The sequence below is a fragment of the Neomonachus schauinslandi genome, chromosome 12, assembly GCF_002201575.2.
Source record: "Neomonachus schauinslandi chromosome 12, ASM220157v2, whole genome shotgun sequence".
NCBI classification, from domain to species: domain Eukaryota; kingdom Metazoa; phylum Chordata; class Mammalia; order Carnivora; family Phocidae; genus Neomonachus; species Neomonachus schauinslandi.
In genome coordinates, this window is record NC_058414.1 from 4,474,952 (window position 1) to 4,499,397 (window position 24,446).

The 24,446-nt window shown below is 48.5% G+C and overlaps 1 protein-coding gene across 1 annotated transcript in view; it reads right to left on the reverse strand.

The window, feature by feature from the left end:
* Positions 1–24,446, reverse strand: part of DDC (dopa decarboxylase) — a 62,690-nt gene that overhangs the window by 26,958 nt on the left and 11,286 nt on the right. The window contains exons 4-8 of the mRNA XM_021703696.1: positions 24,227–24,361; positions 23,398–23,541; positions 9,959–10,025; positions 5,152–5,246; positions 481–548 (exon numbers count right to left, since the gene is read on the reverse strand). Of these exons, the coding sequence (XP_021559371.1) occupies positions 481–548; positions 5,152–5,246; positions 9,959–10,025; positions 23,398–23,541; positions 24,227–24,361 (509 nt within the window). The remainder of the gene's footprint in view (positions 1–480; positions 549–5,151; positions 5,247–9,958; positions 10,026–23,397; positions 23,542–24,226; positions 24,362–24,446) is intronic.

A 24,446-nucleotide genomic window follows, 5' to 3' on the forward strand; every position in this document is an offset into this window, starting at 1 on the left:
CTTAAATTTCTGAATTCTTTTTCTTGCCCTAAATATAAACCAATGTAATTATGGCTCTGCTATTAAGAATTTTCAGGAATTTCGTGGGAAATAGGATTACTCTTATTTTTCCTTAGCAAATGCTTTTAAGCCCTGATGGTTAGATGCGTTAAACACCTAAGAATGGAAACACAGAAACCACCGAATTAGAAAGATGCCTGCAATTTCCTTGCATTGTTTTTGCTAATGCTAGCGAGCTTTCTGTATTACCCTTGGCTTCTTGTGCAGCCACGTTGCCGTACCATGTTCTGGTCAACAGGGTACTACCAGGGTAAGATCTAGCAAGAATCCCACCCATGGCTCAGAAGGGAGGCGAGCAGTACGCGGGGGACGTCCGCGTCCTCCAGCGATGGCATCCTCCCCTGCCAGGCTTCTTCTCTAGAAAGCCACTCTTTTCAAGTGCAGTGGGGGCATGGACATCCAGCCATCGGGGAAACTCACCACATGGCAGAGCAGTCAAAATTCACCAACAGCCATTTGTGGGGATTGAAGTTAAATGAATCTGCAAACTGCCAAGGAACAGTAATGACAAGAAGAAGACATTTCAGTTACGAGTGTCTAGTCATAAAACGAGACTCCACACACAATAGTTAACAACTTGTTTTCTCAAGTGCAAGACCACGTGGGGGGGATGTCACTGAGGCCGTGGGGCTTGGGGCGCAAGGGCAGTTGGGAAGGTCTGGGCTCTGAAACTCCCTTGGGCAGCCACCTGACCTCTGTACCTCTTTGTACTCATTTTCAAGGGAGAAGAACGCGTCGTAGTTCATGAACACATGGAGCCGATAACAGCTGATTCTGGGCTGAAGCACAAAGCAAGGGTTTGATCCCAGCTCAACAGCTTACTCAGTGTGGACCAGAATGGGAATGGCTGCTTTATGGAGAAATCCTGGTATCACAGCCAGGAACCCCTCAGCCCAGCTCCTGACACGGAGTACACTCTCCAGGTGGAAGGCTGTGCTGTGACTATTGCTGATGTGAGGTGGTTAAGATTTGTGGGTGGTAAGCCAGCCGGGGGTGGTGGGGTGGTTCCAGGGACCACAGTGATGGCTACTGACTCCCAGGAGCTCCTGCTGAGGCGGGAAGATCTGACCAGAGAGCAGTCCTCAGGATGCAATGTGAAAACGAGCACTGGGTCGCTGCTCAGAGGAGGAGGTTGACTCTCTGGGTCGGGCTGGAGGTGCCTGCAGAGGGGCACCCCGCAGAAATTGAGCGTGCAGGCCCCCTGACCCCCTGGCAGTCCTTGGGATGCAATGCCAGGCCCCTAGGAGACATCCAGAAAGTTCGTCTGAAGAGTGGAATGAAGAATCTCGTTTTTTTTTACAATGGAAAGAGGCATAGGCTTTGGACAAAGAGCCCCAGATTTTGGCCTTAGGGCTCCCACTGCCTGGCTGAGGGCCCTCAGTGGGATGATTCTATGAATTTATAAATGAGGGACTGGAATGAGCTAATCTAGAACCTTCCTCTTAACACTCCCTTTTATTTCTGGGTTAATCCTGATTTTGGTGTAGGGCTATCACATTCAAAGCAAGGGGATACATTTTGAGGACCTTGGATAATTCAAAACATGCGGAACCCCAACATGCAATTCAAGGGCGACCCCAAGAGAAGACAAAGAGAGTTGTTGTCCCCCTGTGAGGAGATGCCTGCTCCCAGCAGCAACAGGGACACAGCTCACAGTTCTGGGGGCTCTCCTGCTCTGAAGCCACGTGAGCCCCTACTCATTTTTTTATTACTTTATTTTTTTTATTATGTTATGATAATCCCCATACATTACATCATTAGCTTTTGATGTAGTGTTCCATGATTCATTGTTTGCATGTAACACCCAGTGCTCCATGCAGAACGTGCCCTCTTTAATACCCATCACCAGGCTAACCTACCCTCCCACCCCCCTCCCCTGTAGAACCCACCCCTACTCATTTTTAATTGGGAAAATTCACAGTTCTACCTTTCCTTGTAAAACGAGATGTCATCAATATTTTAGGTCATACACTTTCAAATTTGCATAGTCTGGAGTCATGTAACATGTATCTACCTTTCAAACTATTAGATTCTTTGGAATAATCCAAATTTGAATTCACGTGTACTGTGTAGAAAATTGTACTGATCTGGCCTATGAAATACTTTCTGCCGGCACCTTCCTCAAAACTCACGAACTAGCAAAGTTCTCAGAATACACGTATCATCCTAAGCAGTGGGAGGGTGAAAACGTCATATCTAACCTACGGTAATTGGGATCACCCTAATTTTTATTTAATGGGTTGGCTCTTTTACTAACGCTAGTGCAATAATCAACAACTCTTCCCACATTACCTAAGCGTTTTCTTCTTTATTTTTAAAGATCATATCCAAGTTCATTGCACGCCTATCAGTAACGGGCTCCCTTCCTGGAAGACAATGGGAAGCAACTGCCAAAAACAGGCGTTAGCTCATCAATTTGAGGGGCCGCCATATTTCCAAGCAGAAAATAAGATTTCAATGACTTGAGACCGGCCGAGGAGGGCCCTGGGCATTTTCACTGCGCTATTCTAAGTGGTGCATTCTTGCATTCTTCAAAATGCATGTCCAGGTTTATCCTCTGGATGCTGAACAGGAGCTGCATCCCGCTGGGGGCCCAGGGGTGCAGCCATGGATGGGCGCCCCACCACCAGCCACCAGGGAGACATCTGCTGGACTGACGGCAACCTCAAGTGTTAACTCGCTCTGGGGGGAGCAGATTCATTTCCTTCCACGTTTCAATAAAAGCAATTTTGAGAAAGAGACGGGAAACGACAACACGTTTCATTTGTTGATAAAAGGAGACAAAAGGTGAAAGAAGAGTTTTGTTTGCCGAGAATTTTATTAGCTCCCTTCCCGGGGGGAGGGGGTGGTGGCTGGTGTGTTTAATCATCTTTCATTACCCAACTGCTGTGCTCTTTCCTGCTGGCAAAGAGTTCTTATCTCTGGGCTAGGGACGGAGCAGGATATTGCAGCCCCCTTATCAGACCAGCTGAGCAGCAAGGCCCTCGCCCCGCAAGGAACAATGCGGGAGACATGGAAATGACTCAGTGTCAGGCATGAAAATCCTGTCTGCTGCAGATACCATCATGCTCCAGTGCCCAGCGCTGCGGTGGCCTGATAGTCACCCCCTATGAAAGCCGAAACCCCGGGGTCCTGGGATCACGGGGAGGAGGAGAGTAGTAGCGGCAAAAGATTGTGCAATCCTTAACCTGATACTTAGAAAGACCAGATCCTGGGGACAGGCACACAAATCCCCGATGAACACTTTGCCCTCCATCCCTGAGGTGCAGGGGGAGACCTTCCCAGTCATATGCATCATCTCTGTATAACGTACAATGTATAATGTATTATGACAGGAGTCATTTATATGGTAGAGAGGTTTATTTTTTCATAACACCCACAAACCCGGCTTCTGGCAGTGAACTTCACAACGTGGGGTTCTAGCATGCTTAGCAGAACTTCTCACACACCACCACAACCCCTTCCCTCATATTTACGGGGGCCTTTGGAGGCCCCACATATCAGCCCCTCCCCAGCACTGAGCTGAGGTCTGGAGTATATTCGGGGATCCATAAGTGATTATGGAGTGAGTGAGTAAATGAATGCACAGACATGATGGAGATATGAACCAGAATGCTACTTCATTCATCAGCAACCAGGCGGTATTCTTTCCGAAGATGGGAATATTTGTATTCTACACCCGACACCCACTTTTCTGGTATTACGGCATTATGAGGATCCAAATTAGCAATTAGCAAATTAATTGGCAGCATGACAGGAGAGCGGAGAGAGGTTCTCAGGGACAGGCTCTGCTGCCGTGGTGAAAGATAATAAAAGGATCCCACTCATTCACGGGACTCACTGTGTGCCTGATGCTGTTTTTAAGTGCTTTAAACATGATTAACTCCGGATACTTAGAGCAACCCCTCGAAGGAGATACCGTTACTAAATCCACTTTGTGAGGTTTGGAGATGCCACTAACCTACCCCCAGGGACACAGCTAGTCCCTGGGTAGAGCATTCAAACAGTCACTAAATGCCAGTGACCATGCCCTTAATCCCTGCACCTCGTGTGGCCCGGGATCTCATGAAACCCTTGCCTCTGGGCATAAAGTCAGGACTGAGGCTCTTCTGACTCACTATCTCCTTCCCTTGGACTCGCTGCAAAGTCTGTCTCTCTGGACCCTTTATTGTGTCTGCAGCTAAGTTCCTGGCTGGAGGAACATCCTACTTGAGCCTGAAATGACACATCAGGGCACCCCCATAGTGTCCTCTCTCTGGATTAAGTCTGCACCACATTACCCTCTGTGGCCCTGTGGAGAAGCAGGGTGTTTGATCGATAGTTTTGATGACTATTTCTCAGAAGCAGCAGGTGTTTCCATGGGCATTACAGGCCACGGTTTCCAAATTCCAAAAGCGGTATAGACATTTAAATGCACCCATGGCTGCTCATTCAATATCTGTTAAAGTAATACCCTGCTCAGGTGCATGGTCAGACCATGCTATCACACTGAACCATATCAAATAAAATTGCAGGTTGCGTTTATCCATGCCTCTTGATCTGAAAGGCATTAAGATTTTATATTCTTCCTAAAGATTTCCCCACAGTTTCAGAAGCTAAAATTTATCCTACCATGAGAACTCTACCCAGGATTCGTGCAGACAGAAAAAGAGCTGCAAACGTCAGGTGTACTTCCAGAAGACAGGTCATATGACTGGGCAGATTCTCAACCCCCCTTATAAGGAAATCTGATTTCTGATAATCACAGACTTTGTTTGAAAAGAAGTTGCTGAAACAAACCACAGCAGTGACAAATGGAATGCCACAGCCTTGTAAGGAGAAGTCACTGATAACATAACACTTTTTAAACAGTGATCTTATTAAAGAGAGGGGTGCCTTGGTGGTTCAGTGGGTTAAGTGGCCGACTCTGGGTGTCGGCTTAGATCATGATCTCAGGACCGTGAGAGGGAGCCCCATCAGGCTCCACACTCAGCGAGGAGTCTGCTTGTGGATTCTCTCTCCCTCTGCCTCTGCCCCACCCCCGCCAAAATAAATAAATAATACATCTATATAAAAAAAAAGGATCTTATTAAAGATAAAGAGCACACCCACCTCTACTCCATTCAGAAGATGCCGGAACTCGGGGCAGATGAAGGAGCTACCCGCATAAGCAGCATCAATGTGCAGCCACATGTCCTCCTTGGTACCTGAAATCCAGAGGTGACTGGTAAGCTCCCCAGTGGATGCCCTGTTCATGGCGGCCTGACAACCGCCTTATCCCATCCAGTGCTCCTACTGCATACTGACCATCAATAGCATTTCTTGGCCCCGTCCCGGACCCTAACAGGCTCCTCGGGTCTGAAGGCAATGAAGCTGAGGGCAGAGGTCATGAGCTGGCCGCAGACGGAGCTAACACAGACCAGGTGCTCAGGGATTGTGTAGAAGATGAGGAAAATGGGATCAGCTGCCCTGCTTGATTCTTGAAGGTCGATGCTCATGCTCTAAGGGGCCATCGTGCACTGTCCCTCGGGGCTCCTTGCACACACACCTCATTCCAGTTATACCACCTTTCTCGCCCTTCCTCCATCTCACCCACTGGGAATTTGCTCCCGATTCTCCTGGCTAACCAATCCTAATGTCCTTCCCCACAAACTCCTTGGGGAACGGTGGGGTACGCAGCCCCAGGGACCTCTATCCCCCACGCCCCACACCATCTGCACACAAAGCATACTTGTTTGTTTCATGCTACCTGCAATCATCCTAAGCTCCTTGGTGAATATGATTTCTGTTTTCCAACCTTGCCAGAATCGCCTGGCAGGAAGGGACCACGTCTTCCTCGTCAGGTGGAAGAGAGTACTGATTAAATGCGCTCCCTCAATTGAGACTATCTGGGTTCATCCCTTGCCTCCAAGCACCTAGCAGCTGTATGGCCTTATGTCCCTTCAAGCTCATTCTTCCTCACAGGCAAATGGACATAAAAAGAGCACCTGGAATCTAAGGGAGACAAGACCAGGTCCAAGGTTTGTGAGAAATATGTGTGAGCATCGTGATGAGTCCCTCCCTGTGTTCTGGGCACTTAGCCCATCATCCAATCCATAACCATGAAAGGCTGGGGCATCTTGATGGGGAGCAGATGTCCTATCCTACCCGAACTGGGTCAGGGAAGCACCTGGAGGGCTCAGTCAGCCCCTGGCACGTGCATTTGTGACAACTGACAGATGCAAGCTTCACCTTTCCACGTGTGATGCTCGCTAATCACACAGGATGCCATGAGGAGTGACGAGTCATTCTGAGCTCTGCTGATAAAAGCTCTAAGAGGCTTTTTAAAGCCTTGATTCTGTTTGAACTTCAGGATTGGAGGGATCAGAGCCCTCAGTTGGATCCAGACCAAATGTCTTCTGAGCACATGCAATACGGCCCCGGAGGGTCAGGGTGTGGTTGGGGTCTGAGCACCCGGAAGCGTGTTTCATGGGCAGACGGTGTGTGGGCACCGCAGGGCCCCACACGATGCAGCTGGGAGCTGGCGAGAGCACAGGGCCTATGGAAGACGTGGGATTTCTGCTTCGAGACCACAGCTCACCCACGCGTGTCCCTGCCCGTGGTCCTATCCCTGTAGAGCTCTCCTGCTCAAGCTCCAGATGCTGTGCAGCAGGTAGAAACCTCAGGTGCACTTCGAGGACAGACAGCAAACCGCAGATCCAGGCTGTCCTCTCCACGGGGCCGCCGGTCAGGAAACTTCGTTTTCTGTTAGAGACACATTGGAGGAGTCTGGGGCTCCAATGTCTCTGTCCGGTTCAGAACTGTCGAGGGAAGGGGTGAGGCAGAGCAACCCTGGGGGGCCTGCACAGGCAGACGAGTCAGGAAGGACGCAAGCCATGAAGGCAGGAGCAAGGGGAGCAGGTTCCAGAAGCAGCAGACAGGGCTCTCTTTTCCTCACTCAGCCATCATCCTTGTGAGAGGAATGTTTGCTACAACCCATCCCGGAATGTATGGGAAACCCGGAGAGGGCAGTGGGGAGGAAAGACAGGGAGGGGGTACCCGGGAGGGAAGGGAAGGAGATGCACCAGGGGAAGGTGTGCAGTGGGGACTTAACTTTACTCCAGAAGAGCACTGACCTTTGCCCTCAGCTCCAGGGAGGTGACCTCTAGCCCCTGGAGTGCCCTGCCTGATAGGAGTCCTTTCTTGCCTGGGTCTTTGACCCCCAGATGGTGCATCGGTATGATTTATGATGGCAGCTTTGGGCCATATTCGTTCTGCCTTCTGCAGGAACTAGGGACGGAAGGGGTTACCTGGACCCTCCCAGAGGAACTAGAGACCGTAGGAGAGCCAGGTGGGCGCGTGTGACTGAGCCCCAAACTCTGGTGCTACAGGCTCAGTGAGCTTAAGTGGCAGGGGTGTCCCACTCTGTGTGTGTTGTCATCATAATTTGGGGGGAGCTAGCCATCCACACGATTCGAGGGAGGAGACAAGAGTTTGGTCCCTTCCCACATTCGGCCCGCACCTCTCCTCCCTGCAACAAACCATACCCATGAGAGGCTTTCAGGGAGTTCTCTAAGTCTTTCTGACGGATTATTGAACCTGAGGGTGGTTTCGAAAGGTGTTGGAAGTGAGGGCAGTCTTTGAGGGACTGGGATCCCTCTGTCCTTCCTGTGTCATCAGGGGTATACCCCCTCACCATCCCGGTGCTGCTGGGCAGGGCTTTGGCTGCCCTGTGAACCCTGTTCCCCTTCTGCACTCCCCGGGACCCCACCCCCGCTCCCCACTGTCACCTCCCACCTGTCACCTTCAACTCCCTGCTTTCGGCATCTCCTCCTCTCCCCAGTAAAAAACCTGCTGGACACCTCCACTGATCCAGCCAAGGGGACCACGTGAAACCAAGTCTCTCTCTGGAGAGTCATTTTAAAAGGAACCAAGAAGAAAACATCTTTCCTAAAGCAGAGGTTTGGGGAAAACGATCTTCTGACACATACCATCTTTGTCAAATCACGGTGGGTGAATAACCGACTGAATTGTTTTAGTGGTTTATTCCAATCATACCACAGAACGAGGCTAGCCCGGGATCCCAGAGCAGCCCTGGGTGATTGCTAAGTATCTGGTGACGGTCAGGGGGATGGTGTCAGAGGAGGGGGAGGAAACAGAAAGGTGCTGGTATTACTGACACTCAGTAACAGCGTCATCGGTGGTAAATTGTCAAAATTACCCTCACGTATGCGCTGTGGCAGTGAGCAGCAGGGTCTGGCCCTGGCACGACCCCCCGATCCGGGGAGCAGAGGATGCTCCAGGACCGCCGGACAGCCTGAGCTGGGCCCCCAATTCCCCAGGGTGCTGTGAGCACCAGCTGCCTCCCCTGGGCCGTCAGCTGCCTGGGCCGCATGGGCTCTGCCCTGCCGAGGAGCTCCGGCCCCGTAAATCTGAGAGTCCTGGGCATGAGCTTTGCCAGCCCCCGCCAGGGACATCCAGTTCCCAGCCTGACATCTGAGCCAGAGGGGCACCCAGCGGGCTCAGCCTGGCACACCAGGGTCCGCAGCTCACGGGGCCAACGCCATGGCCGCGGGCCTGAGCCAGTCGGTTGCGTCCCTTGTCCCAGCCCCGGGCTCTGTACCACTGACCTCAGCCCACTGCTCACAGAAACGTCTGTCGCCGGACACACGTTGCGCAGGGAAACGGGCACATCCACGCCCAAAGCCCCTGGGCACGGCCGGTCCCGGGCACGCCTGCCTCCACCCTGGGTCTCCACGATTTCTGTGCAGGAACTCACCCTCTAAAGAGCCTTGTGAGGGAAGGACTGACATTCGACCACTGCACCTGACAGATGGGGACGCGAAGCTTGGGACGGGAGGGCCCACAGCCCGAAGTGGCGAGGCTTGGCCGCTGCACGGGTGGGCTGTGACCAGGTTGGGCCCAGCCACGCTGCCCGGGTGTGCACACAGGTGGGTCCCCGTTAGGAGAGGCGGGGGTAACGCACACGGGCCGGGGAGGGGAGCGGCACCCACAGGTGGCGTGCTGTCCAGCACAAGCCACAGAGATGTGATCTGAGGGCCTGAACAGCCTCCATGGGACCCCAGACCGCCCCAGTGAGCAGCCCCGCGCTCCTGGCGCAGCGGGTATGCCCCGAGGACAGGGGAAGGGGGTCAGGAAGCCGTGCCCCTGCCCAAGAGAAGGTCTCTGTCACAGAAACCCCTCCCGGACCTGCTGGGTGTCCAGAGCCGCGTGTTGAAGCGGTAACTTCAGAAACACAGTCCTTACTCGCGTTCCATCTTTGGGATTCTCTGACTCCTCATTCCCCCGGGAGACCACTCGTGTGCCATGAGGGAGGCCGGAGGGGGAGAGCGGCCCCGAAAAGCACAGCAAGCAGGTTTTTCTCCGGAGAAATCCAGGGTTTGGATCTGCTTAATCGCATTAGGTAATTTGCGTTCAGTCATTCCAGAAACGCTGAAGAAGACAGGTCAGGCCTCATTCAAAGATGGGTAACTGTCACGTCCTGCAGATGCACGAGCCTCGTGGGGCTTGCTCGAAGAGTTTGACTTTGTTCTCTCAGGTGGGTTGACGGAGCCCCGCAGTCTTGTGGCCCCGCTGCACGGCACACAAGAGGTTTTTCTTACCGATGGCACGTTGGTTCAGCCAAGCTCAGCTCTGGTCCAATTAGGCCACATTTCTCGGTTTGTGGATTTCAAGCTAATGAGGTTTATGCTATTGCAAATAGAAGAAGAGTCTAGCAAACCATCGAAATATGAAGTTATTATTATGTGAACATCCCATTATATTATGTTTTATGCTATCTAAATATGTTATGATATTATAATATAAACTTGACCTATATTATTAATATTATGAAGAAGGAGAGCCCAAAGAAGAAGGTCCACTAAAGTCTTCATATACCGAGAGCATTTTCCAGAAGAAAATCCGATCAGATACTCACAGATAGGACCCACTTCTAGGAGATTGTCAAATGAGCAGCAGGACGTGGTCCCCAGCGTAGCCACCACCTGGGGAGCAAAAAGCAGACCTCTTTTAGGCCCCCATGTTTTGGTCACTACTGTAACCTCCGCACGCACAACGGCTGCCCCCGGTCGAGCCCAGAGCCTCAGAGGTGGTGCTCGATCAGCGTCTGCTAGCCGGAGACCTGAGTCTGTGGATGCAGATGCAGTCTTTGCATGGAAGCTTCGAGAGAAACATCCGCCCACAGAAAACCAGGCAGTGAGGTTGGAAACAGCACTTGCACAAGACTGACTCCCCATGTGCCGAGGGGCAGGGAGGATGCCTTGCTCTCATCTGCTGCCCTTTCCTCCGAGCGGCACAGCTCCCAAGGGAACTTCAGTCCTCGAGAGATGAAGATTTGCTCCAAGGAGATTCATGAGAAAGCCCTACGGACACTGGAAACGATTTTTAGAGGTGCGTTTCCAGACAGCATTGAGCACGCTTGGTCACACAAGTGGGAAACGTGGCCCGGGTTTCTGGGCCCCTCCTGCTCCCGGGGCACTTAAGATGGTGACAGCATGGGTACCATCTGACTGGTGTCATCCCCACACACGGGGCTGTCTCTCCCCCTGGACCCCTGAAGCTCTTGAAACCAGGCTCCGCATCGTATTTCTTCGTGTTGCTGGGAATGTGCACTTTGCCCCACATGGAATGGGTGCTGAGACCCATTTGCTAAATTCAGACTCCCTCCAAGTGATCAAAAAGTGGATTATGTTTACAAAACCAGAGAGCCTAATTGATTTACGATGCCAGCACCCTCTGGATAATGACATTTCTCCCTCAATGTGACAAGAGTGTGAATTTTCATTCCGTCTGGGTGGAAAATTCGATTCAGTTCTTTACGGAGCCCCCACGAAGGCCCCGGCAGCGCTACGTGCCCTGAGAACAGAGATGAAGAAGAAAAGGTCAGGGACCCACGCAGTCTAGTGAACTCGAAAACCTGGTGGAAGGACACCTGCGTCTGACCGGAGACCCCAGTGCACCTCTCAGACAAAGTCAAAGCGCTCCTGCCAGGGCGGCATCGTGCCTGCCCCGTGGAGGGCTCAGCTGACAAGCCCTGGCTCTCTGCGCACACAGTCACCTGGGCGAGACAGCAGCTTCCCCGGGGACCGGCGTTGTCCCGTGCCCAGGGGCAGGGAGTGATTCCAAAGTAGCAATGGGGTGTGCCCAGGGGAGGTGGGCCCCCGAGGGGGCAGGAGCAGAGTGTCTGAAATTACCATTCTTTTTTTACTATTTTCTTTTTTTTTCTATTTTTTTTTTTACTATTTTTACTTCTTCATATTTTTAAACTATTTTCTAAGTACTTTTTAAACTATTTTTTTACTATTTCTAACTATTTTTACTATTTTTTTACTATTTTTCTACTATTGTACTACTATTTTTTAATATTTTTACTTTTTATTCAAATACTATTTTTACTACTTTTTATTATTATTTTTACTATTTTTCTATTTTTTACTATTTCTCTATTTTTTTCCTATTTTTTATGATTTTTACTTTTCTCTATTTTTAAAAACTATTTTCTAAGTACATTTTTTACTATTTTTTACTATTTTTACTATTTTTCTACTATTTTACTATTTTTTTACTTTTTTACTATTTCTAAAACTATTTTCTAAGTACTTTTTTACCACTTTTAAACTATTTTTACTATTTTTTACTATTTTTCTATTTTATTATTTTTTAATATTTTTTACTTTTTATTCAAGTACTATTTTTGTACTATTTTTTACTATTATTTTTACTATTTTTCTGTTTTTTTACTATTTCTCTTTTTTTACTATTTTCTTTTTCCTATTTTTTTCCTATTTTTTATGATTTTTACTTTTCTCTATTTTTTAAACTATTTTCTAAGTGCTTTTTTTACTATTCTTTTACTATTTTTCTACTACTTTACTATTTTTTGTACTATTTCTTACTTTTTTTTTTTTTAAAGATTTTATTTATTTATTGGCGAGAGAGAGAATGAGAGACAGAGAGCATAAGAGGGAGGAGGGTCAGAGGGAGCAGCAGACTCCCTGCCGAGCAGGGAGCCCGATGCGGGACTCGATCCCGGGACTCCAGGATCATGACCTGAGCCGAAGGCAGTTGCTTAACAACTGAGCCACCCAGGCGCCCCTATTTCTTAGTTTTTATTCAAGTACTTTTTTTATTATTATTTTTACTATTTTTCTTTTTTTTTTTTTACTATTTTTTTTACTATTATTCAGGTACAGCGAAGACACCAGATTGGGAGCTTACTGCCATTGGAAAGACAGCTTGTCTTACTGGCTGTTCCCAAGAGGAGGGGGCATGCTGTGCCATGGGGGGGCCACACGAGGAAGCACTGGGACCAGTCAGGAGGCCGAGGGAGGCAGCCAGCAAAGGCCAGAGCCTTTATGGTGGTTTCCACGGGAAACAGCAGGTACCGCAGGGCGAGCAGGCTGAGGGTTGGCTGGTTTGAATAATTTCAATGGGCTTTGGGGCACAGGGGGCTGTCCCTAGTGTCCCTGGCTGTGAGGTGATGAGGGCAGGGGCTTTTGGCCTGGGGTGCAGGAGCCCCATAGAGGAGGTGGTTTGGGGTGTAGGCTCTGGATTGGCTGGTTTGGGGAAAGATAATCCTTTACCGACTCTTGAATCAGCTGCTCCTGGGAGGAGCGGTCCCTCCAGGGTCAGCGAGGTTGCCAAGATGTCAAACATACAGAAAACAGAGATACAGAAACACAAACACATGATGAATACAACCACACGAAAGTCACATAGCACTTGGGGCATAAACCCCTGGGTTGGAGGTTAGCAGCTAGCCGGGCTTCTGTTTTCCCACTTACGGCACAAATGCCCAGCCTACTAGGTCCCACCGGGTCTAGATGCTCCATACCTCAGCGTCCTCGATGCTCTTAGCCCCCTGCCCCCCCCCACCCCGCTGTGCATGCCTCCCCCTCGCCAGCCTCACACACGCTCCGCATTGGTTCATTCTGACAAGATGACTCACTTAGTAGGACTCCAAGTGAGTATGCGATTTTTCTTTGGTACTTGCAATTTCTTCCTGATTTATAACTGAATAGTAAGTAACATGCTTCATCTAAGGCACTTGGCTTGGTAGGTAGAGCCTGAGACTCTTAGAAAGCTTTTCCTAAGTCATTAAAAGAATAGCAAAAAAGGATATAAAAAAACTACAGAATGCCTCAACCATCTTAATATTGGCTTATAGTTTATTTTCTCAATTTAAGAATCTCTTAGGAATGACCTATGTATTATTCAGCAATTCCTTCAATTTCCTCTGATTTTCCTCCAGTTCTAATTGAAATAAAGGCAATAATGTGTTTTAAAGATGACACATATATTAAATATCCTCTTATTGAAATTATTTTGTACCTATGACTGTGTGCACAGGAGAGTATCTAGGGTGATGTTCACCAAATATTAATACGGCTCATCTCTTAAGATGAGATTTTTGGATCTCATTATATAAACCTCCATTCTCAATGTTTTCATATTGAGCACGGAGCATTTCTGTAAAAACTAAAATCCTGCCTCGTCGTCCTGGGCGCAGGCTCAGTGGAGAGCAGAGCAGGTGATGTGTTCTGAGCACGGACCATTCCCCAGGCCTGGGGCTTTGCAGACTCTGTTCGGCTGCCACAACAGCCCGAAGAGCTGGATATTCTTATGATCCGGACTTTGCAGTTGACTTGAGTGAGACCCTGCAGGTGGGTCAAGGACACACGGGGACAGGGGCGGGGAGCAGACCATCATGTGAACCCCGGTGTGATGAACTCTTGTCTTGCTAGTTGAGGAAAGAACCCAGGGCCCTGGGCCAGGCCAGTGGCCGCTCTGCCTGGCAGGGAGGACATGCCCGACTGGCCCTGCGTGCTGTGTTCTAGACAGCGGCAGTCAGCTTGTTCTAATTCTCAGAAGCCTCTTTCAAGCCCAGCACCTGCTCTACTCCGGGGTCTGATTACCCCGGCTCAGCTCATTGACGCTAACCTGATTTGGGCTGTGCCGCAGGGCCCTAATCACATTTGTGCAGGGGGAGGGAGGGCAGGAACGGTGCCGGTGCCCCGTCCCTGAGAGCCTGCAGGGCATCTGCAGCCCAGGCACACATCCCCTTTGCCCTTCTGGAAGCAGAGCTGCCCCCCCACCCCCGCTTTCCTTGCCACGGCTCTGATGAACACCTCGCGGGCACTTCCCTCTGCCTGTGGCCTGACCTTATCAGGTTGGCTCTCGGGGCGGCAAGCCACCACGGGGAAGAAAGAGGAACTATCAGAAGCCCCACGGAAGTCCGGCGAGGGGCCAAGATTCACCTTTCCCGGTTCAAACTTGCCAAAATGGGCCCCTCGCTCTCTGCAGAGGGCCTTGGATTTTGAGATGTCTGTAACCCCTTTATGAGTATAATAAAGGCTATGGGTCCACATCTCGGAATTATGCATGCGGGTATTATGCAGAACTATAACCACTAGATACATAGTTTTAGGGGAACGAGTGGGCAGTACTTCCAAGTTCAAGCTGCTGCCCTTCTAGGTCTGAGCCCGGCCTCCCTCTCGGGCTTGAGAGGCCCCTGGCTGAGGGACTCGTGTAAGATAACAAACCTATCGCATGTCCTCGAACCTCCTGTGACCTCTCACATCTCTGTACCTTTGTCACACTCTGTTCTTCAACCAGAAAGGCGCTGAGCCCATGAGCGCTGCCCGTGTGTCCTCTGGGACACAGCTCAGTGTTACCTCTTAGCCAAAGCCTTCACTGATCCCCTGCAGCGTGTTAATCACACCCTCTGCCCTGCACGGGCATAGTGCTCACCAAATAGTGCGAAGACCTGGAAACACGTGTCGTCCCACCAGGAACCATCCCGTGAGGAAAGGGACCGAGCCCTCACAGGTCCCCAGGGGCCTTCCTCGTGCTCTGATACAGGGGATTAGCCCATGCCCGTGGCTTCTATCAGAATGTCATACATGCCCTCAAACATTTGCTGCAATCTTGGTCTTTAGGACGACATTCCCATAGCGGCATATCCATTGGGTGCCCAATCTTCCAAAATAAAAAAAGTGGTTTGTTCCTCCTGGTGGTGAGTGGTCTTCTCATCAATACTTGCAACTGTCCTTTTTACTGAGCATGTGAACACACTTCGGGCTCATATCTGCACACCCAGCATTACAGCTACTAGCCCTTGCTTCCCTTTCCCCCCTACACATGAATCCATTCCCACATTCCTCATTCCCACAGGAGCCCGGGGGAATCCGGATTCCACCACTGGCCACTCCAGGAAATCGACTCCTACCGAAGTCCCAAATTGCGCCCCCTTGGCAAAACACACAAGGCCTCTCCGGATCCTGAGATCATGGGGCATGTCTGGCCTTCAGGTCGTGTCCCTCCTGGCTGTGTGGCCCCCAGCTTTCTGGTGTGGCTCCCCTGCAACCCCCCCCCCATCGCCTTCCTCTCTCTCCACACAGCTTTATCTGTTGGTGCTCTCTCCTGGGGCCTCTTTCCCCCCAAGCAGACCGTAGGGGCTACATGTGTATTCCTAGCAACGTTGGGACCACCCAAACTCAGATGGGACCCACACCTGTGTCTGGTTCAGACCTCCCCTCCCAGGTGAACTCAGCTGTCTTGGGGGGCATCCCTATTTAGACGCGTAAACCTTCAACTCCTGCAAAAATGAGCTCAGCACCGTCTCCCCCACGCCATGCTGCTCCCGTTTCTGGGCTCTCTGGCTCTCCGAGCTTGGGGGTGGACTGCGGACCATCCGAGTTTGGGAAGTCCTCCTGTGCTCGTCCCTCACTTGCTGCTTTGTTGGCCCCCAGTTCCTTAGTGAATGCCTCTTAAATCCAGTCCCTTCTTTCCATACCCATTGCCATCATCATCCTCCACCAATCGCCAGAATATTTCATTTCCTGCTTCTTGTCTTGCCTCCCAATTACCTGTCGGCCACACTAACCACCTGCCAGTTACTATTAACATTAATCACGTTTTTCTGCCCCGACACATGTGATGGATAATTTTTACATCCCAAATACACTCCTGTGGGCCAAGCCAGATTTTGATGGAACTCCATTTTTCAGATAAGGAATATTCTACAGTAAGTCATGATCGCTGCCCGTGTGGGTGGTTACTTGCTAATGATCACTTGCCATGGTTGAAGGATTAGTAAGACAGGACGTGAGAAGGACAGCAGCTCCACCACCCCGCCCCAGTGAAGCCACTCGAGTGCGCCCTGTTATTTTTATAGGGTACCTTTGAATTGATGCACAATGAAGACAGTCACCCAGTTTTAGGCCTGTATTATAATGGACAGACCACCAGAGGCATGCTTTGCCACCGGGCTCTGTGCCCCGGGCTTCACAGCCCCACCCTGTGCCCCTCGGCCGCCAGAGGGGTGTTTGAAAATACAAATCAGATCATGTCTCTCTTTCATTTAAAACTCCCTTACTGACTGCAAATTGCCCTGAGGAAGAAGCGCATCTTCCTCATACTGGTCCCTGCATGATCTCCTCACCACGACCTCCACCTCCGACATCGCTCCATTCACTCACGCTCCGGGCACTCTCGAAGCTTCTAAGACTTCCCATTTGCTCTCTCCCTGCCCTTCCGTGGACAGCAGTGCAACATGGCATGTGCAGCAGAAGCTTTGGGATCCCATCATGGTGCACCTGCCAGCTTCATGGCCCTAGCAAGTTCTGAGCCTCTTAGCACTTCAGGTTCCTGGGATACCATCCATTTTCATTGCTATTTCCTTCCCCCTGGAGTGCTTTGCCCAAACAGCCCTGCTACCCCCTCCCTCGGCCTGCATCCCTTACTCTTTCCAGATTGTGGATCCTGCAGCAACTCTTCCCTGATGCCCGCGTTCCGGTCGTGGGAACTGCTGGGTTGCTTGTATCATAGATCACGCTGCACCTGCTGTACACGACTGTTCGCTTCGTGTCTCTATCTAACCAATAAGACCCTGGAGGGCCCGCTGGCCCTGCATGCAGCAGGTGCTCAATAAATGTTTGCCAAGTGAATGAATGACTAAGCGAATGAACCTGCAACTGTTGCATAGTCCATCCTGATAAGTTTGGAAATACAACAAGTGGAGGTATCTGGCACCTGCTGCTAAGCCCACGAATTTGTCCACCATTTGCATGAGAGCCCACTAACAAGGATTATAAAATGTAGTCAGGGTAGATGCCTCCCAATAACATTTATAAAATGTCCCGACAAAGCCTTTGGCCACTCTGAAATGCCCGCCAATGCTGCTTCATTTCAAAGTTCTCGCTAACTGGCGGGCACAGAGCCATCGTGAAATGCTTTGCTGCCTTCTGAAATCCCACCACCAAATCATGAACGCATGCTTTGATCGTCCCTCCTTTGTGTAGAAGTGTGAATATGTGATGAATATGTATGTGTTTTCAACACGACATTCTATAAAAATACTTAAAGACCATAAAATTTATTTTCTAAGGATTCCTGAGGGAAGACCACAAAAGTTTACCTTTGTAAAATAATACGGAAAGAAGAGATGAAATTCGATCTCCCCCCATCCCTAAAACTCTCTACATCATTGTATTACTTAATACATACATTTGGATTTCCATCTCAAAGATGAAGGGAGAAAAACACTAAGAGACATTAGAGCTTTGACTTTGGTAAGGACACATCTTGGTGAGGACGATCAGATCTTTCAGTAGACCCTTGTTTTTCAGTATTGCGGTTATAAGACACACAGAACTAATTGATTATGAAGCTGCATACATATTTAACTTTAATTAAAATATAAATTCTAATGTAAATGACGTCTTCCATTCTAATGAAGGAGCACATAAATGGGCAAAAGGGATAATAAATAATAGTAAATAATAAATAATACATCCTTCTCCCTCTTACCAGTATTACTACCATTAGCAAATGGTGTTGGATCAACTGGACATTCACATACGAAAAAAAACAACAAAAAACAAAAAACTGAATCTGGACACAGACCTTATACCCTTCACAACAATTAGCTCAAAGTGGATCACAGACCTAAATGTAAAATGTAAAACTATAAAACTCCTAAAAGATAACACAAGAGAAAATCTATATCCTCTTGGGTGCGGGGATGAGTTTGTAGCTATAACACCAAAGGCATGATCCATGAATGAACAAAATTGATAAGATGGACTTGAGTAAAATTAAAAACTCCTGCTCTGTGAAAGACATTTCAGAGAATGAAAAGTTACCCGCTGAGAGAATATATTTGCAAAATGCGACTCTTGATAAAGGACTGATATCCAAAATTATAAAAAGAAGTCCCCAAACCCAACAGTAATAGAATACACAATCCAACTAAAACATGGGCAAAAGGTCTGAAGCTCACCAAAGAAGATATCCAAATGTCAAATAAGCCTATGACAACGCCTTCAACAGCATACATCATTAGGGGATCTCAAATGAAAGCAACATTTAGATACCACCATACATCCATTTGAAAGGCTAAAATCAAAAACACTGACAACACCAAATGCTGGTGAAGATGTGGGAAAACAGGAACTCTGTGATTCATAGCTCTTAGAAATGCAAAATGGTACCGCTGCTTTGAAAGAGAACCTGGCAGTTTCTCATAACACTAAACTCTCTCTTGCCATATGATCTAGCAATTACATATGTTCCTGTTTATTTACCCAAACAAAGTGAAAAGTTATGTCCACACAAAAATCTGCACATGAGTGTTTATAGCACTTTTTAAATAATTGCCAAAACTTAGAAACAACCAAGATGTCTGCGATACTGTGATTTATAAGGAGAAATACATATTTGGTCTTTGCCCCCATTTCTGACACAGAGCTCCTAAAACCCTTGGAATTTCCTAAGCACTGAAGGCCACAAAGGTATCTTCTGTCATGTTAATGAGGTGACTTTTGAAAAGCTGCTCCGTTGCCCATGGATGCTGGCTAGCTGCCAAGAGAACTAATCCTGTTATTAGGGTATTGGAACTATTAAGCCCTACCCCTGACCTCCAGGGAGGGGAGGGGGCTGATGATTGAGTTCAATCACCAGTGACCAATGATTCAATCAATTGTGCTTGTGTAGTGAAGCCTCCATAAAAACCCCAAAGGGGGTTTGGAGAGCTTCAAGGCTGGTGAACAAGTGGAGATTTGGAGAGAATGGCAGCAGGAGAGGGCATAGAAGCTCCATACCCCTTCCCTAGACCTTGCCTCAGGCATCTCTTTCATCTGGTTGTTTCTGGGTTATATCCTTTTATAACAAACCAGTGATTTAGCAAGTCAATGTGTATCTGAGTTCCGTGAGCTGCTCTAACACAGTAATCAAACCCAAGGATGGGGCTCCCTGGAATTTCTGATCTATAGCTGTTGATCACGTGACAACCTGGAGTTATAAGTGGCAACTGAAGTGGGGCAGTCTTGTAGGACTGAGCCCTTCGCCTGTGGGGTCTAATGCTGTCTCCTGGTAAATAGTATCAGAACTGAGTTAATTGCTTGGTGGTGCTGGAAAACCCCTGACTCAGAAATGGGTGCATCTTAATGTCCTTTGATAGGTACATCCAGACAATGGAATACTATTCAGTGATTTTTTTTTTTTTTTAAGAGAGCTATAGGGACACCTGGGTAGCTTGGTTGAGCGTCTGACTCTTGGTTTTGGCTCAGGTCATGATCTCAGGGTCGTGAGACTGAGCCCCTCGTCTGGCTCCACACTCAGCGGGAAGTCTGCTTGAGTTTCTCTCTCTCCCTCTCCCTCTGCCCCTCCCTCCACTCATTCTCTCTCTCTGTCTCTCAAATAAATAAATAAATCTTAAAAAAAAAAAAAGAACTTCCCCAACTGACGATTTCCCCAAAGAAATGACAAATCACAGATTCTGGAAGTTCTGTGAAACCCAAGGAGAATCAGCACAAAGAAACAATTGGTTTGCATCCTACCAAAACCGCCTAGACACAAAGACAAAAAGCAAATGCTACAAGCCGCCAGAGGGAAAAAGTCACGTTTCCACACTACATGCCTAAAAGCCACTCTGAGACTGACAACCGACGTCCAATGGGCTCATGTATTTAATCTGCCAAAAGAAAAGACCGTCCACCCTGGAACTCCAGACCCAGCAAAAATATCATTGGAAAGCGAAGGCAAAGTAAAGACATTTTCAGCAAAACAAGAATGGAGGCAATTGTATCAAAGTGCAAAATTCTCAAGACAGTTTTTCAGACAGAAAAAAAAAATGATCCCAGATGAAAGTAAGAAAATGCAGGAAAGAAAGATCAGCGGAAAGAGAAATATGAGATTTATATAAATAAATATCGGCTATATAAAATAACGATGTCTCATGGGATTTTAAATATACGTAGAATTAAAATATATAACAATAATAGCACAAAAGGGGAGGGGAGGCGTAATAATAAAATAAGATAAAGCTCGTAAGCTAAAAATGAAGAAAATGGAATAACATAAAACATTTGATAGTCTAAGACAAGAAAGCCTAGAAAAACCATCATATGAGAGGCGGACCAGATGGAAAACAAATAGTAAGATTGTAGAAATGCATTTAAATGTATCAATAATTTCCTTAGGTAAATGGAGAAAATTAAGAAAAACTGTCATGTTGGATTTATAAACAGATGAAAAGACAAAAAACAGGGCGCCTGGGTGGCTCAGTTGGTTAAGCGACTGCCTTCGGCTCAGGTCATGATCCTGGAGTCCCTGGATCGAGTCCCACATCAGGCTCCCTGCTTGGCAGGGAGTCTGCTTCGTCCTCTGACCCTATCCCCTCTCATGTGTTCTCTCTCTCTCATTCTCTCTCTCTCAAATAAATAAATAAAATCTTTAAAAAAAAAAAAAGAAAAGACAAAAAACAATAACCCAGCAACAAGGGCCTACTGCCTACAAGAGATACAAGTATGAGAACAGAAAGGTACACAGGAAAGGAAACAATGTATCCCGGGACCACTGACTAACCAATGGAAACCAGACGTCATTGCAGGGACCTCAGTTCAAGCAGAAGACTAAGGGAGCATCTCTCAAGGATACATGGGTCATTCTGCAGGAAGTTTGGACAATTCTAGATGTGAGTGTGGCTGACTACTAAAACCTTAAACTATGTAAGAGAAACCTAGCCGGCCACAAAAGAAGTCATGGGTATGTCTACCCCCACAGCTGGGATGCTCGCATGCCTCTCTCAAGAGCCGATTTGCACGGCCTTGGTTATTAGAAGATGGAAACTGATTTGTGTTCTTGCTTTGCTGTGATTGAATGGGGAACCAACTGTTTTTGTATTTTGTCTGTTTTCCCACGGAATGTTGCCTATTTGCTTATTGAGATGTGAGCCTCCTCTAAGATTTACTTTATAATATACATTCTATTTCCTGCCAACATTTGTCTTTTTATTTTGTTTATGAGTTTTGTGGGTTTTTTTTTTAAAGATTTTATTTATTTGTCAGAGAGCGAGCACGCACAAGCAGGGGGAGCGGCAGGCAGAGGGAGAGGGAGAAGGAGACTCTCTGCTGAGCAAGGAGACCAAGTCAGGACTTGATCCCACGACCCTAGGATTATGACCTGAGCCAAAGGCAGACACGTAACCTACTGAGCCACCCAGGTGTCCCATGAGTTTTGTAGGTTTTATGAAATGAAATCTTCTCATCATTTTATGTGGTCTATTCCATTGCTTTCGTTCTTCAAATCTGCAAGAGTGGGTCTTAATATATTTATTTTTCCTTAGGCGGGATATTCTAATGAGTCTTAGAAGATTGCTGGTACAGCTTCAAAAATATTTACCTCGTTTAAATAGAGTCCTTTCAAACTATCCTGAAATTGTATGTGGGAATTTTAAAGGTAGTCTTTCTAACAAGAATGATCTCCCTTCCAAATCTTTGACAAATATTTATTGAGCGTCTGCTAAGTATCAGGGGCAGGTTCCAGGAGCTGGGATAACGCATTGATTACACGGACCCTCCCTTCACATAGTTTGCAGTACGGTGGGAAGAAGGAGGCAGCAAACAAATACACAAATAAATATGGGTGTCATGCAGCACACGGAAATGAAGCAGGACAGGGTGACTCAGATGACCTCTGGGTCAGCCTTGATCGCAGGCAGACACCTGCCTTGGCCATCAGCTCCTCCCACGAGCTACATCTGAATCTTCTTCATCCTTCTACAGTGTAATTATTGGTATAGATGATCTGGATTCCCCCTGGGAACTCCATAAATCAGGATCAAATTTTGTATCAAACCATACCCTCCATGCCTTCCCCAGTCACAAGTTAGATTTTCAGTGAGGGGTAGTTCATTTGCATTGATAGGAATAATTTTTTTGGAGAAAAAAAAAGCTTGTCTCGAAGATTAAACCTTAAATTAAAAAAATAGTGGGCATGAGTAACACGCGGCCCATAAAAGTCTACCAAACCTAGATTGCTCTAACAGCTAGGAAACGCTCAGACACCGAGGACTGTTCAGGAGGCACATGAGCATCTTGAAATTGTTATGTAAAGCTTCCGTTTCTTTTTAAGATTTATTTATTTTTTTATTTGGGGGAGGGCAGGGCAGAAGGAGAGGGAATCTCAAGCAGACTCCACGCCCAGTGCGGAGCCCAATTCCGGGATCCTAGGACCCTGAGATCATGACTTGAGCCAAAATCAAGAGTCGGATGCTTAACCCACGGAACCACCCAGGCGCCCCGGCTATGAAGAGCTTCTAAGGCCTGGCTCCCTCTCCAGAAATTCTGGTAAAAGTAACTGGGGCAGGGCCTGGGCATCAATATATTTTCAACACTCCCCAAGTATGTCTGGTGTGCAGCCAGGTTGAACACCATGAGGCTAGTGCCAAGATCACTGTTAATTGTCATGACACATGACATTGCATCCTACAGTGGCCTCATGGGGTGTGACAACTCCCATGTCTAACTGCTCTAGTTGCAACACCAAGTATTTCCTCCCCACTGGAAAATGCCCATTTGTGCACAAGATGGGCAGAAACCTGGTGCTATTTGTCTAGTTAGATATTTTACCGATAATTGCTTGCAACACATCTCTTGCAAATGACGCATCTTGGTATCTGCTAAGAATACTGATCTAGGCGGTGAGGCCTTCTGGGTTTTATTTTTAATTTGGTTCACTGGTCCATCATCCATTCCTCATGACAGAGCATCTACATTGGCACAGAGGGCAGTCAAGGGATGATCACCTGGTGTCCCTTTTAACAGGAGCAGAAATAAGACTTCTTGGCTTATCAGGATCCTCCGGGCCGGGTGCCCTGCTTCCTTCTTTCTGGGATTAGGCAGGCAGATGGAAAATTAAACGGAGTGTTGCTCCAGCCTCCCTCAAGGAGTGGCCACATGACCACACAAGGACCGCATAGCCTGTGACCAGCACGGCAAGCAGGGCCCTGCCCCAGGCCCAGGCAGGGCTCGGAGACTCCCAGGGGCCCATACCCAACATGCCTGGTTGACTTACGAAGAAAGGAATCAGGCCCTCCGCTTTGTCTCTCTCCAGGGCCTCCTGCAGGGCAGAAGCACGCATGGCAAACTTGCCATCCGAAGGGATGGCTTTTATTTTCACTCCTCCGATTAATCCGGCTCTTTCCACCGAGGAGTGCGCCTGGAAGGAAGGCATCGGAGTTAGATTCTTGCCTGCATGTGCGTGCCGTGTGCAGTGGCCGTGAGCCCCCGGCTCTGCAGAGAGCTCCCTGTGCTGCAGGCCCTCTGTGTCCCCCCTTGTACCTCCTTCCCGGTGTTGTCTCGGGTTCTGTGGAATCTCGCTTTTCAGATTAGTGAGCAAGCAGTGAGCAGAGTGAGCACACCCAGGTTCTTATCTGGGGGCTCCTCTCACCATTGGGGCCTTGGGCCGCTTGGGGGCCACGCTCAGCACATGGTTTCTGGAGAAAAGGAGCCAAGGACACGGCACCATTGTGGGATGGTGGATCCATTGTGGCTCGGGGCCTCCCAGGAAGGCCAGCTCTTACTGAAGGTAAGAGCTTCTGCCCTGTGGCTCCCACCATCACTGTCTCCTCTTCGACTCTGTCCTGGGGTCTGGATCCCGCTGTGGCTCCCAATGGCCGACAGGAGGTGCAGGATTCCAAGCTCCCCAGGCGCTCCCCCCTGTGACCCTGGCCGGTTACCCCCCTGGACCTGCATGAACTCACATGCACACTGACAGAATACCAAACACCCATGTCCAAGCACGGCTGTGGAAATGTCTGAAACGCCGCATGGTTTTGTTTGGATTGGATTGGACACAAAACAAGGATTCAGATGGTAGAGGCTCAGTGGGGCTTTGCACTCACCTGATCCGATGAGTAGGCCACTAGCTTTTCCATGATGGCGCCCTGCGTCAACCCCGGGGAGGCGGCCTGGAGGCGGCGCACCACCTTGGTCCGAGCGGCCAGCAAAGCCACCAGAGTGGCCTCGCTGGCACTTCCCTGGATCGAAGAAAAGGTCGCGATGAGCTTCGAGGGGCAGCAAAGGAATCCGTGTTGAAACTGTTGGGAGGCATTAGCATCCCTA